The sequence below is a fragment of the Panthera tigris genome, chromosome B3, assembly GCF_018350195.1.
Source record: "Panthera tigris isolate Pti1 chromosome B3, P.tigris_Pti1_mat1.1, whole genome shotgun sequence".
Taxonomy (NCBI): Eukaryota; Metazoa; Chordata; class Mammalia; order Carnivora; family Felidae; genus Panthera; species Panthera tigris.
Window position 1 is genome coordinate 27437759 of NC_056665.1, and position 13013 is coordinate 27450771.

The following is a 13013-nucleotide window of genomic DNA, read 5'->3' on the forward strand; positions in this document are numbered from 1 at the left end:
CAATGACCAGAGCTACTAGGGTACAAAGATTCCAAGGCTTAATATATTTATGATTCATTACAGCTGTGTTCCTGCTTTAAGAAGGAGCTCAGTCAACAAATGTTTATTGATATTTTAGGTTAATAGCCATATAAATGGTCCATGTTAAATTCTGTCCTTGATAATATCATCCACATTCCTTCTACATGTTCTGGGGAATCAGCACTACCTAGAGGCTTCTCACTGCTTGAGACCTGGCTCAAAACTTTCTTCTCTGGAGAACCTTTTCTGACTTTCTCTCTAGTCTCTCTCTCTCTCTCTCTCTCTCTCTCTCTCTCTCTCTCTCTCTCTCTCACTCTCTTTCTCTGATGCTCCCTCAGCACTCTATGCATACTGCCATTAGAAGACATATCTGTTTAAGGTGTTACCTTAGCTTAGGTGACCATCTCCCCAGTCAAGAGCACAGTGTCAGGTTATAGCAGAGGCTCAGGAAGGTTTCATGAACAAAGTCCCACAGAAAGGACACATTTCCAGGTTACTCTTGTTCTGTTTCTATCACTGATGTTAAATGTAGCTGTGAACACAATTATTGCTTTTCCTGGGGTTAATGCTTAAATGGGGGCATTTTAACAGGTGTGTAGTCTCATAAGAACTTGAGATCTTAGCTGCTGAATTAGGTGAATTGGCTGTCTCCAGAAATCATAGCACTTCATTGAATAACATTAATCCCCCTTTGTTAACAAAGAGATAAAATAAATGGAAAGTTATTGATTTAATAGTCACAGATCAATCAAAGAACAAAGCACACTGGATTATCTAAGCATGCCTGGATAAGAGAATAAAAAGTTAAAATGTATCTTGTGTGTTTATATAAGATTCTTCAAAATCCTCTTTTGTTCCCAAAGGTGATTAGGCCTCCTAAATACAAGAAGGACTCTAATACAGCTCCCTCAAAAGATTATCAAAGCCCTTCTGTTTGCTTATCAGAGGTCAGTCTCTCCTGACACTTTCTCTAATTCACCTTTCAATTTCTCCGAAGGACAATACCCCTTTCCAAAAAAGAAAAATCTTTAATCTTTCTTCTTACTCTTAGGTTAGAGTCTCTAGTTCTTTGCTTACCCACTCATCACTTCTTCCCTAACCCCTTACAGAGGGAATAAGACTGCAACTTAAGATGACTTCTGATTCAAAATGTTTCTAAATATAAACCACATCTGTGTGGGTACAGTGTGGATGCAGCATGGGAGCACATTCACTTTGAGATGTCAATAATGATTGTCCTCAGGTTGCCAAGTAGGAATGTCAGGAGAGAGTAGGAAGTGACAGGCCTTGTAGAGAAACAAAACAGTTCTAGAATTGGCTCAAAGCTGAAGATGGGTTTCCACTCTGTAAATCATCCAGACTCTCCTTAATATACTTTCAATTTGGCATGTACTAACCATCACTTCACGCTCACTACAGCATTAGCAACCCCTTCCCTCCATGCATCAGTACCCCCTTACCTCCCAGGCAGGCGCCAAGAGCCAGGGCATACATGAGTGGTGGTGCAGGCAGGCTGACCTCGGGGTCTTGGCTGAGGTTCAGGAGTACAGGAATCTGTAGAGGAAAAGAACACTAAAATCATATCCATGGAAGCCCAGAAGAGCTTCCCATAGTGTGATTGACTTGCAAGATCCAAAGCATTTTTTTCACAAACTATAAGAAGCATCGGATGTTCAAAAGGAAACCAAAGTAAACTTCAGAACCTACAAAACCTTGAGTTTGAGCCCGCTGGTATGTTTTTGTTTCCACCTATATGACCAGCTAACTGGTCCTCTTTTTCCTCAGCTACCCTGACTACTGTTGTGGATCTTAAATGGGGTACCATCCTATAGAACCTCCTACAGTGGCTGGGACCATAACTGTAACTATCTAACTAGCATTTCTTAGCCCTGCAGTGGACTAAGTCCTATACTAACTCCATGCACATATAATTTTATTTAATCTTCAAACATCCTTCTGGTGTATTTGTTATTCCTTCAATTGATAGATGAGGAAATCAAGGCATGGAGAGACCCATATTTTATAAGTGGCCAAACTGGAACCTGAACACAGTTCTCTGATTCCAAACTGGTAAAGTTGTGCTAAACCACTTCACACCAGTGTCCTCTGGGCAGTATTCCCAATCCTGTTTATGTTAATTATATGATAACAGTTATCATAATCAACAATCAGAAAGTAGAATTCTCTAGTCAATCATTCACATTTTGACAAAGATAAATTTCACATTATTGTAATCAAAGAAACATGTAGTAGTTGTAAAGTTTCTGTAATGAATTTGTGTCCCAACAGCATGCCCCCTTGTGGCTCTTGTTGCTAATGTAGGAGAAGGAACTGGGAGTAGGGGGTGGATTGGAATGTAGCCATGAGGTCTGCTTCCAGTTCACTTAGGGGGAATGTCTATGATGTCACTGCTAGGCATCTAAAGGCAGCCCATGAGATGTTACGGAGGGACCCTTGGACCTGTTGTCTCAGAGCAGTTGCCTTGTGTAAATGTCTTTAAAGAGATGGAGAAGGAGAGTTCCATTGGTAAACCATTCAAAAAACATTTCCCAAAGTCACAAGCAGAAAGTTGAAACCAATGTGGAGACATATAAGTGACATGTGATTTCATTGCAGTAGAGAATCAGGGGACGGCAGAACCATGCTCTGGTAGGTAACAGGTCACCTGATATCATAAAAAGTAATGCCTCATTGTTTATCTAGGAAGAGTGGATCACTCCCTTGTCTTTATCCCTGCAATAGGACTTCATGTGTACGCTTCTGCAGTGGCCCCCAGGGGGCAGATGGATCTACTTTCCCACCCCAACTGACACTGGGCTTAGCCCATGGCTTGCTTTACCAAAAATAGGCAAGTGGTCTAGAAAGAAGCATCCCACATTACTGCAAGCCTCTCCAGAGCTTCGGGTTCAGCCATGAGAAGAGCATGCATTAGGAAGTGCTACTGATCTATGGACTCGCCAGAAGGAAGACACATTTAGGGGGCCCCATGAGCCCCAGCAGAGCACTGACCAGAAGGCTGTAGTCAACCTGCGACCTACTCACCTACTGTATACACTCCTCTCTGCTAGACTACTGCATACACTCCTACTGCACATGTTGCTCTGCCAGCCCTGCATACATCTCTCCAGATTTGCCTTGTAAGGTCTGAGAAAGAGCACTTACTGTTTGTTGGATCACAAGGGGCGTTTTGAAAAGCTCACTTTTTCATTTTCAGTAGCCCCAAATATTTACTGGAAGAGAAATGAATAACATCCTGGGAAATCTATCTGATGCAGAAACAGAAACTCCTGACACAGGGGGCCCCTGAGCAGACTTCACAGCATGTTTCACTCTGATTTTGTTGTCTCATAATGAACCCAAATGTTATAGATGCAGTTTTTTTTTTTTCTTAATGTTATTTATTTATTTATTTATTATTTTTTTTTTATTTTTTAATATATGAAATTTACTGTCAAATTGGTTTCCATACAACACCCAGTGCTCATCCCAAAATGTGCCCTCCTCAATATCCATCACCCACCCTCCCCTCCCTCCCACCCCCCATCAACCCTCAGTTTGTTCTCAGTTTTTAAGAGTCTCTTATGCTTTGGCTCTCTCCCACTCTAACCTCTTTTTTTTTTTCTTCCCCTCCCCCATGGGTTTCTGTTAAGTTTCTCAGGATCCACATAAGAGTGAAAACATATGGTATCTGTCTTTCTCTGTATGGCTTATTTCACTTAGCATCACAGTCTCCAGTTCCATCCATGTTGCTACAAAGGGCCATATTTCGTTCTTTCTCATTGCCATGTAGTACTCCGTTGTGTATATAAACCACAATTTCTTTTTTTTTAATGTTTATTTATTTTTGAGAAAAAGAGAGGCAAAACATGAGCAAGGGAGGGGCAGAGAGAGGGAGACACAGAATTCAAAGCAGGCTCCAGACTCTGAGCTGTCAGCACAGAGCCTGACACGGGGCTCGAACTCACAAACTGTGAGATCATGACCTGAGCCAAAGTCGGAGGCTCAACTGACTGAGCCACCCAGGTGCCCCTAAAAGTGTTTTTTTAATGTTTATTTACTTTTGAGAGAGAGAGAGAGAGAAGTGAGGCGGGGCAGAGAGAGGGAGACACTGAATCTGAAGCAGGCTCCAGGCTCTGAGCTGTCAGCACAGAGCCCGACATTGGGCTAGAACTCACAAACTGTGAGCTTATGACCTGAGCTGAAGTCAGATGCTTAACAAACTGAGCCACCCAGGTGCCCCAAAGTGTTTTATTTTGAAACCTTAATGCTTCTTCATTTGGAGTGTTACCCTTTAAATATGAAATGGCTTGTGATTATTATATGAGTAATTAAAATGTATAGTTTTTTTGGAAGTTCTATCTCCTATCTCACTCTGGCTTGGAGGGTCCTCAAAATGTCATTTATATTTATTATATATTATTTTTTGAAAACACCCTTCATTTGGAGGGTGTAAGTTGAAATCTCATCCTGAGCCTTTTATCCTAATTTCTTTTTTTTAAATATGTGAAATTTATTGTCAAATTGGTTTCCATACAACACCCAGTGCTCATCCCAAAAGGTGCCCTCCTCAATACCCATCACCCACCCTCCCCTCCCTCCCACCCCCCATCAACCCTCAGTTTGTTCCCAGTTTTTAACAGTCTCTTATGCTTTGGCTCTCTCCCACTCTAACCTCTTTTTTTTTTTCCTTCCCCTCCCCCATGGGTTTCTGTTACGTTTCTCAGGATTCACATAAGAGTGAAACCATATGGTATCTGTCTTTCCCTGTATGGCTTATTTCACTTAGCATCACACTCTCCAGTTCCATCCACATTGCTACAAAAGGCCATATTTCATTCTTTCTCATTGCCACGTAGTATTCCATTGTGTATATAAACCACAATTTCTTTATCCATTCATCAGTTGATGGACACTTAGGCTCTTTCCATAATTTGGCTATTGTTGAGAGTGCTGCTATAAACATTGGGGTACAAGTGCCCCGAGGCATCAGTACTCCTGTATCCCTTGGATAAATTCCTAGCAGTGCTATTGCTGGGTCATGGGGTAGGTCTATTTTTAATTTTCTGAGAAACCTCCACGCTGTTTTCCAGAGCGGCTGCACCACTTTGCATTGCCACCAACAGTGCAAGAGGGTTCCCGTTTCTTCACATCCTCTCCAGCATCTATAGTCTCCTGATTTGTTCATTTTGACCACTCTGACTGGCGTGAGGTGATATCTGAGTGTGGTTTTAATTTGTATTTCCCTGATAAGGAGCGACGTTGAGCATCTTTTCATGTGCTTGTTGGCCATCCAGATGTCTTCTTTAGAGAAGTGTCTATTCATGTTTTCTGCCCATTTCTTCACTGGATTATTTGTTTTTCGGGTGTGGAGTTTGGTGAATTCTTTACAGATTTTGGATACTAGCCCTGTGTCCGATATGTCATTTGCAAATATCTTTTCCCATTGTGTTGGTTGCCTTTTAGTTTTGTTGGTTGTTTCCTTTGCTGTGCAGAAGCTTTTTATCTCCATAAGGTCCCAGTAGTTCAGTTTTGCTTTTAATTCCCTTGCTTTTGGGGATGTGTCGAGTAAGAGATTGCTACAGCTGAGGTCAGAGAGGTCTTTTCCGATTTTTTATGACACATTATGCCCATAGCTTACTCCCATCATCACATATAACACATACCTTCTTCCTCCACCACGTTGGGACCATATTCTCTTGTCCATATTCATTTGTGTCTTTTTTTCAGACATTTAAATTTTATTTTTTATTTTTTTTTAAACTTACATCCAAATTAGTTAGCAAATAGTGAAACAATGATTTCAGGAGTAGATTCCCTAATGCACCTTACCCATTTAGCCCGTACCCCCTCCCACAACCCCTCCAGTAATCCTCAGTTTGTTCTCCATATTTAAGAATCTCTTCTGTTTTGTCCCCCTCCCTGTTTTTATATTATTTTTGTTTCCCTTCCCTTATGTTCATATGTTTTGTCTCTTAAAGTCCTCATATGAGTGAAATCATATGATTTTTGTCTTTCTCTGACTGACATCCATGTAGTTCCATCCATGTAGTTCCTCCAGTTCCATCCATGTAGTTGCAAATGGCAAGATTTCATTCCTTTTGATTTCTGAGTTACACCCGATTGTGTATATATACCACATCTTCTTTATCCATTCATCCATCGATGGACATTTGGGCTCTTTCCATACTTTGGCTATTGTTGATAGTGCTGCTATAAACATGGGGATGCATGTGTCCCTTCGAAACAGCACTCCTGTATCCCGTGGATAAATGCCTAGTAGTGCAATTGCTGGGTCGTAGGGTAGTTCTATTTTTCGTTTTTTGAGGAACTTGCATACTGTTTTCCAGAGTGGCTGCACCAGCTTGCATTCCCACCAACAATGCAAAAGAGATCCTCTTTCTCTGAATCCTCGCCAAATCTGTTGTTGCCGGAGTTGTTAATGTTAGCCATTCTGACAGTGTGGGAGGCCGGGCCCCGGTGCCAGGCTGAGACTGGGTCGAGCAACAGCTCCCTGTTGACTCATCCAACCTGGTGGTTCCCCCTCCCATTCATGTGGGAGGCCGGGCCTCGGTGCCAGGCTGAGACCAGGTCAAGCAACGGTTCCCTGCTGACTCAGCCAACCTGGTGGTTCCCCCTCCCATTACCCCACTTTCAAGGGCATATGAAAGCCTTGTCAAGGCTGAGAAAGTTAATTCGTGAAGCCTGTGGTCTTCAGGGGTTGGCAGTAATGCTACCTCCCTCTTTCTACCCCGAGTCAGACAGAAACAAACATGGGAATTGTGTTTTGCTAGCAATCTTATCAACAAGGTCTTACTGTGACCCGTTTAGAAAATTCACAAGAAACACAAAACTAAATGTTTTGGTTGGCAGCAATTATGTGAAACCTGTTTATTCTTAGAATGGCCTGACCCATAAGAGTCTTGATATAAAAGATTGTGTACAGCAATAATAAAGCCGTCACTTGGGCCATCAGCACAGGGGACCCTCCTGTTCCCAAACTGTCTTCCCTTCTCTCTTTTTTTCTTACATTCCCCTACCCTCAGGACCCTGATCTCGGTGTTTGTTGCACCGGTCGCAACATGACAGGTGTTAGGTGGTATCTCATTGTGGTTTTGATTTGTATTTCCCTGATGAGGAGTGGTGTTGAACATTTTTTCATGTGTCGGTTGGCCATCTGGATGTCTTCTTTGGAGAAGTGTCTATTCACGTATTTTGCCCATTTCTTCACTGGATTATTTGTGTTTTGGGTGTTGAGTTTGATAAGTTCTTTGTAGATTTTGGATACTAACCCTTTATCTGATATGTCGTTTGCAAATATCTTTTCCCATTCCCTTGGTTGCCTTTTAGTTTTGCTGATTATTTCCTTTGTTGTGCAGAAGCTTTTTATTTTGATGAGGTCCCAGTAGTTCATTTTTGCTTTTGTTTCCCTTGCCTCCGGAGACATGTTGAGTAAGAAGTTGCTGTGGCCAAAGAGGTTTTTGCGTGCTTTCTCATCGAAGATTTTGTGGCTTCCTGTCTCACATTAGGGTCTTTCATCCACTTTGAGTTTATTTTTGTGTCTGGTGTAAGAAAGTGGTCCAGGTTCATTCTTCTGCATGTCATTGTCCAGTTTTCCCAGCACCACTTGCAGAAGAGACTGTCTTTATTCCATTGGATATTCTTTCCTGCTTTGTCAAAGATTAGTTGACCATACGTTTGTGGGTCCATTTCTGGGTACTCTATTCTATTCCATTGATCTGAGTGTCTGTTCTTGTGCCAGTACCATACTGTCTTGACGATTACAGCTTTGTAGTATAGCTTGAATTCTGGGATTGTGATGTCTCCTGCTTTGGTTTTCTTTTTCAAGATTGCTTTGGCTATTCAGGGTCTTTTCTGGTTCCTTAGAAATTTTAAGATTATTTTTTCTAGCTCTGTGAAGAATGCTGGTGTTACTTTGATAGGGATCATGTTAAATATGTAGATTACTTTGGATAGTATCGACATTTTAACAATATTTGTTCTTCCTATCCAGGAGCATGGAATCTTTTTCCATTTTCTTGTGTCTTCCTCAATTTCTTTCATAAGCTTTCTATAGTTTTCAGTGTATATATTTTTCACCTCTTTGGTTAGATTTATTCCTAGGTATTTTATGGTTTTCAGTGGAACTGTAAATGAGATCGATTCCTTGATTTCTCTGTCACTTCATCATTGATGTATAGGAATGCAACCGATTTCTGTGCATTGATTTTATATCCTGAAACTTTGCTGAATTCATGAATCAGCTCTATCAGTTTTTGGTGGAATCTTTTGGGTTTTCCATATAGAGTATCATGTCATCAGCAAAGAGTGAAAGTTTGACCTCCTTCTGGCTGATTTGGATGCCTCTTATTTCTTTGCATTGTCTGATTGCATAGGCTAAGACTTCCAATATTATGTTGAATAACAGTAGTGAGAATAGACATCCCTGTCTTGTTTCTGAGCTTAGGGGGAAAACTCTCCGTTTTTCCCCACTGTGGATGACATTAGCATTGGGTCGTTCATATGTGGCTTTTATGATCTTGAAGTATGATCCTTCTATCCCTACTTTCTTGAGGGTTTTTATCAAGAAAGGATGCTGTAGCTTCTCAAATGCTTTTCGCATCTATTGAGAGGATCATAAGGTTCTTGTCCTTTCTTTTATTGATGTGATGAATCACATTAATTGTTTTGTGGATATGGAACCAACCCTGCATCCCAGGTATAAATCCCACTTGGTTGTGGTGAATAATTTTTTTAATGTATTGTTGGATCCAGTTGGCTAATATCTTGTGCAGGATTTTTGCATCCATGTTCATCAGGGAAATTGGTCTATAGTTCTCCTTTTTAGTGGGGTCTCTCTCTCGTTTTGGAATCAGGGTAATGCTGGCTTCATAGAAAGAGTTTGGAAGTTTTCCTTCCATTTCTATTTTTTGGAACAGCTTCAAGAGAATAGGTGTTAACTCCTCCTTAAATGTTTGGTAGAATTCCTCTGGAAAGCCATCTGGCTCTGTACTCTTGTTTTTTGCAAGATTTTTGATTACTAATTCGATTTCCTTACTGGTTATGTCATTTGTGTCTGAAAACATTTAATAATTATTCACAAATGACCTGTGGCTGCAGCACTCTGTTAATGCTATGTCCACATAGCAGTTAATATAAGAGACAAAGTTCCCTGCCCTCATCGAGTTTACATGAGAGTAAGCAGAGAGAGAGAAAAATTTTAATAATAAATAAGGATGTCATAGAAGATGGCAGAGTAGGAAGTTCCAGAAATCCATCCTTCCACCTAAATAATTACTGAACAGTTGGCAACTATCTGAAGTAACTGCATACAGTTTCTAGGGCTATCATAACCAAGTAGCTTGAAAGAACAGAAATACATTGTCTCAAAGTGGTGAAGACTAGAAGTCTGAAATCATGTTAGTAGGGCCATGCTTTCCCTGACAAATCTAGGGGACCATCCTTTGCTGCCTCGTCTAGTTTCTGGTAATTGCCAACAATTCTTGCTCATAGGTGCCTCACTCCAGTGAGATAGCTAACTTTACTTTGTGTATCTTTACATGTTCTTCCTTCTTTGCATATCTGCTTCTATGTCCACATTCCCACTTTTATTATAACACAAGTCATATTGGATTAGGGCTCATCCTAATGAACTAATTTTAACTTAAGATCTGTATACAGACCCTATGTCCAAATAAACTCACAATTTCAGGAACCTGGGATAAGGACTTTAACCTATCTTTTGGAGAAATGCAATTCAATCATACATACCTTCTTTATTGCACTTCATTTTATGGTGCTTCATAGATATTGCAGTTTTTACAAATTTAAGGTCTGTGGCAACCCTGAATGGAGCAAGTCAATTGGCATGCCATTTCTCCAACAGCATTTGTTCACTTTGGGTCTCTGTGTTACATTTTGGTAATTTTCACAATATTTCAAACTTTTTCATTATTATTATTATTGTTATGGTAATCTTTGATCAGTGATCTTTGATGTTACTATTGTAATTTCTTTGGGACGCCACAAATCATGCCTATATAAGACAGTACAATTAATTGATAAATGGTGTGTGTGTTCTGATTGCTCCACTGACCAGCTATTCCTCCATCTCTCTCCCTTTCCTCAGGCATTCCTATTATTTGAGACATAAAAATATTGAAATTAGTTCATATAATAACACCACAGTGGTCTCTAAGTGTTAAAGTGAAAGGAAGAATTTCACATCTCTCACTTTAAACAAAAAGCTAGAAATTTTAAGTTTAGTGAGGAAGGTATGGAAAAAGCCAAGATAGGCTAAAATCTAGACTTCTTGCACTGAACAGCCAAGCTGTGATGAAAAGGAAAAATTTTTGAAGAAAATTAAAAGTGCTACTCCAGTGAATACAAAAATGATAAGAAAGTGAAACAGCCTTATTGGTGATATGGAGAAAGTTCGAATCATCTGGATAGATCAAACCAGTAACAACATTCCCTTAAGATAAAGTCTAATCCAAAACAAGGCCCTGACTCTCTACAATTCTATGAAGGCTGAAAGAGGTGAAGAAGTTGCAGAAAAAAGTTTGAAGCTAGCAGAGGTTGGTTCATGTGGCTTAAGGTAAAGAAGCTGTCTTCATAACATGAAAGTACAAGGTGAAACAGTATGTGCTGATGTAGAAGCCACAACAGGTTATCCAGGAGATCTAGCTCAGATAATTGATGAAGGTGACTATACTAAATAATACATTTTCAGTGTAGACAAAACAGCCTTCTATTGGAAGAAGATGCCATCTAGGAGTTTCCTAGCTAGGGAAGAGAAGTCAATGCCTAGCTTCGAAGTTTCAAAGAGGCTGACTCTCCTGCTAGGGTCTAATACAGCTGGTAACTTTAAGTTGAAGTCAATGTTCATTTACTATTTGAAAAATCCTAGGGCCCTTCAGAATTACGCTAAATCTAATCTGCCTGTGCTCTATAAAAGGAATTGCAGTCTTGCTGACAGTACATTTGTTTTCTTTTTTTTTTTTTTTACTTATTTATTTATTTATTTATTTATTTATTTTTGAGACAGAGAGAGACAGAGCATGAACAGGGGAGGGGAAGAGAGAGAGGGAGACACAGAATCTGAAACAGGCTCCAGGCTCTGAGCTGTCAGCACAGAGCCCAACGAGGGGCTTGAACTCACGGACCATGAGATCATGACCTGAGCCGAAGTCGGACGCTTAACCGACCAAGCCACCCAGGCGCCCCTGCATTTGTTTTCAAAATGGTTTAGTGAAAATTTTAAGCCCACTGTTAATACCTACTGCTTGGAGAAAAAAAGATTTTTTTCAAAATATTATTGCTCACTGATAATGTACCTGGTCACACAAAAGCTCTGATGGAGATGTACAATGAGATTATTGTTTTTATGCCTACTAACTAACATCCATTCTGCAGCCCATGGGTCAAGAAATAATTTTAAGTTTCAAGTCTTACTATTTAAGAAAAATGTTTTTCTAAGACTATAACTTCCATAGATGGTGATCACTCTGATGGCTCTGGGCAAAGTCAATTGAAAACATTATGGAAAGGATTCCCCATTCTAGATCCCAATTAGAACATTCATGTTTCGTGGGAAGAGGTCAAAATATTAACATGAACAGGAGTTTGGAAGAAGTTGATTCCAACCCCCATGGATGACTTTGAGAGGTTCAAGACATCAGAGGAGGAAGTAACTGCAGATGTAGTGGTAATATCAAGAGAACTAGAAGTGGAACCTGAAGATGTGACTGAATTGTTGCAATCTCATGATAAAAATTTAACTGATGAGGAGTTGCTTCTTATAGATGAGCAAACAAAATGGTTTCCCGAGATGGAATCTACTCCTGGTGAAAAGGTTGTGAAGACTGTTGAAATGATAACAAAGGACGTAGAATATTACATAAACTTAGTTGTTAAAACAGCAGTAGGGTTTGAGAGGACTGACTCAAATTTTGAAAGAAGTTCTAGTGTGGGTAAAAGGTTATCAAAGAACATCACATGCTACAGAGAAATTATTCATGAAGAGTCAATTGATGTGGCAAGCTTCATTTGTTTTCTTGTTTTAAGAAATTGCCACAACAACCCCCAATCTTCAGCAACTACCACCCTGAACAGTCAGCAGCCATCAACACGGAGGTAATTTCCTCCACCAGCAAGATTATAACTTGATGAAAGCTCAGATGCTGGTTAGCATTATTATCAGCAATAAAGAATTTTTAAATTAAGATATGTGCATTATTTTCTAGATATAATGTTATTGCACAATTAATAGACTACAGTATAGTGTAAATAAAACTTTTATATTCACTGAAAAATCAAAAAAGCATTTGATACACTGTATTGCAATATTTGTTTTATTGTGTGGTCTGGAATCAGACCCACAAATGTCCCTGAAGTACTATTGTAACTATTTTGGAAATATGGAGTGTGGAAAAACACTTGCAGGAGCCAAGGAAGAGATTAATAAAGAGGTTGATTAATTTTGGCCTTTTTTATACTGGTTACTATTCTCCATGCTCCCAGCCCTGTGGCAGATAACAATGGAGGTAGCAATCTACCTTTATAGTGCAAATTCCTGCTAGCAAGGTGGACAAGGTGGATCCTGTCCTCCCAAAAATTGGGTGTGTGTGTTGATTACTGATCACTGTGTTTGATCACTAAGGGGTTAGCACAGAGGCTGGCCACTGTTTTAATCCCTGAGGGATGAGGCAGTTTCCAGGAGATTTAATGAAACTACTTGTTTCCCCCACATTTTTGGAGCCAAACACTTAAGAAAATGTTTTTCAAAATAGTGGTTTACCATAGAGATAATAGAAGAGAAACATCAATGACCACACACAATAAGAAATGCACACTGTGCAAAAAAAAATCAGAAAAGTCAGAAATTAATGGTTCTAGTTTCTCAATAAGTGACATTTAATAATCCCTGAGGAGTGGGGGAATTAAATTATACAACATAATACTCAAAACTCCCAGTTCTTAACAAAAAAACTTAT

The 13013-nt window shown here is 39.8% G+C and overlaps 1 protein-coding gene across 1 annotated transcript in view; it reads right to left on the bottom strand.

Annotated features, from left to right (window-relative positions):
• OCA2 (OCA2 melanosomal transmembrane protein) overlaps positions 1 to 13013 on the bottom strand; it is a 471457-nt gene that overhangs the window by 184003 nt on the left and 274441 nt on the right. The window contains exon 21 of the mRNA XM_007098939.3: positions 1482 to 1575. Within this exon, the coding sequence (XP_007099001.1) occupies positions 1482 to 1575 (94 nt within the window). The remainder of the gene's footprint in view (positions 1 to 1481; positions 1576 to 13013) is intronic.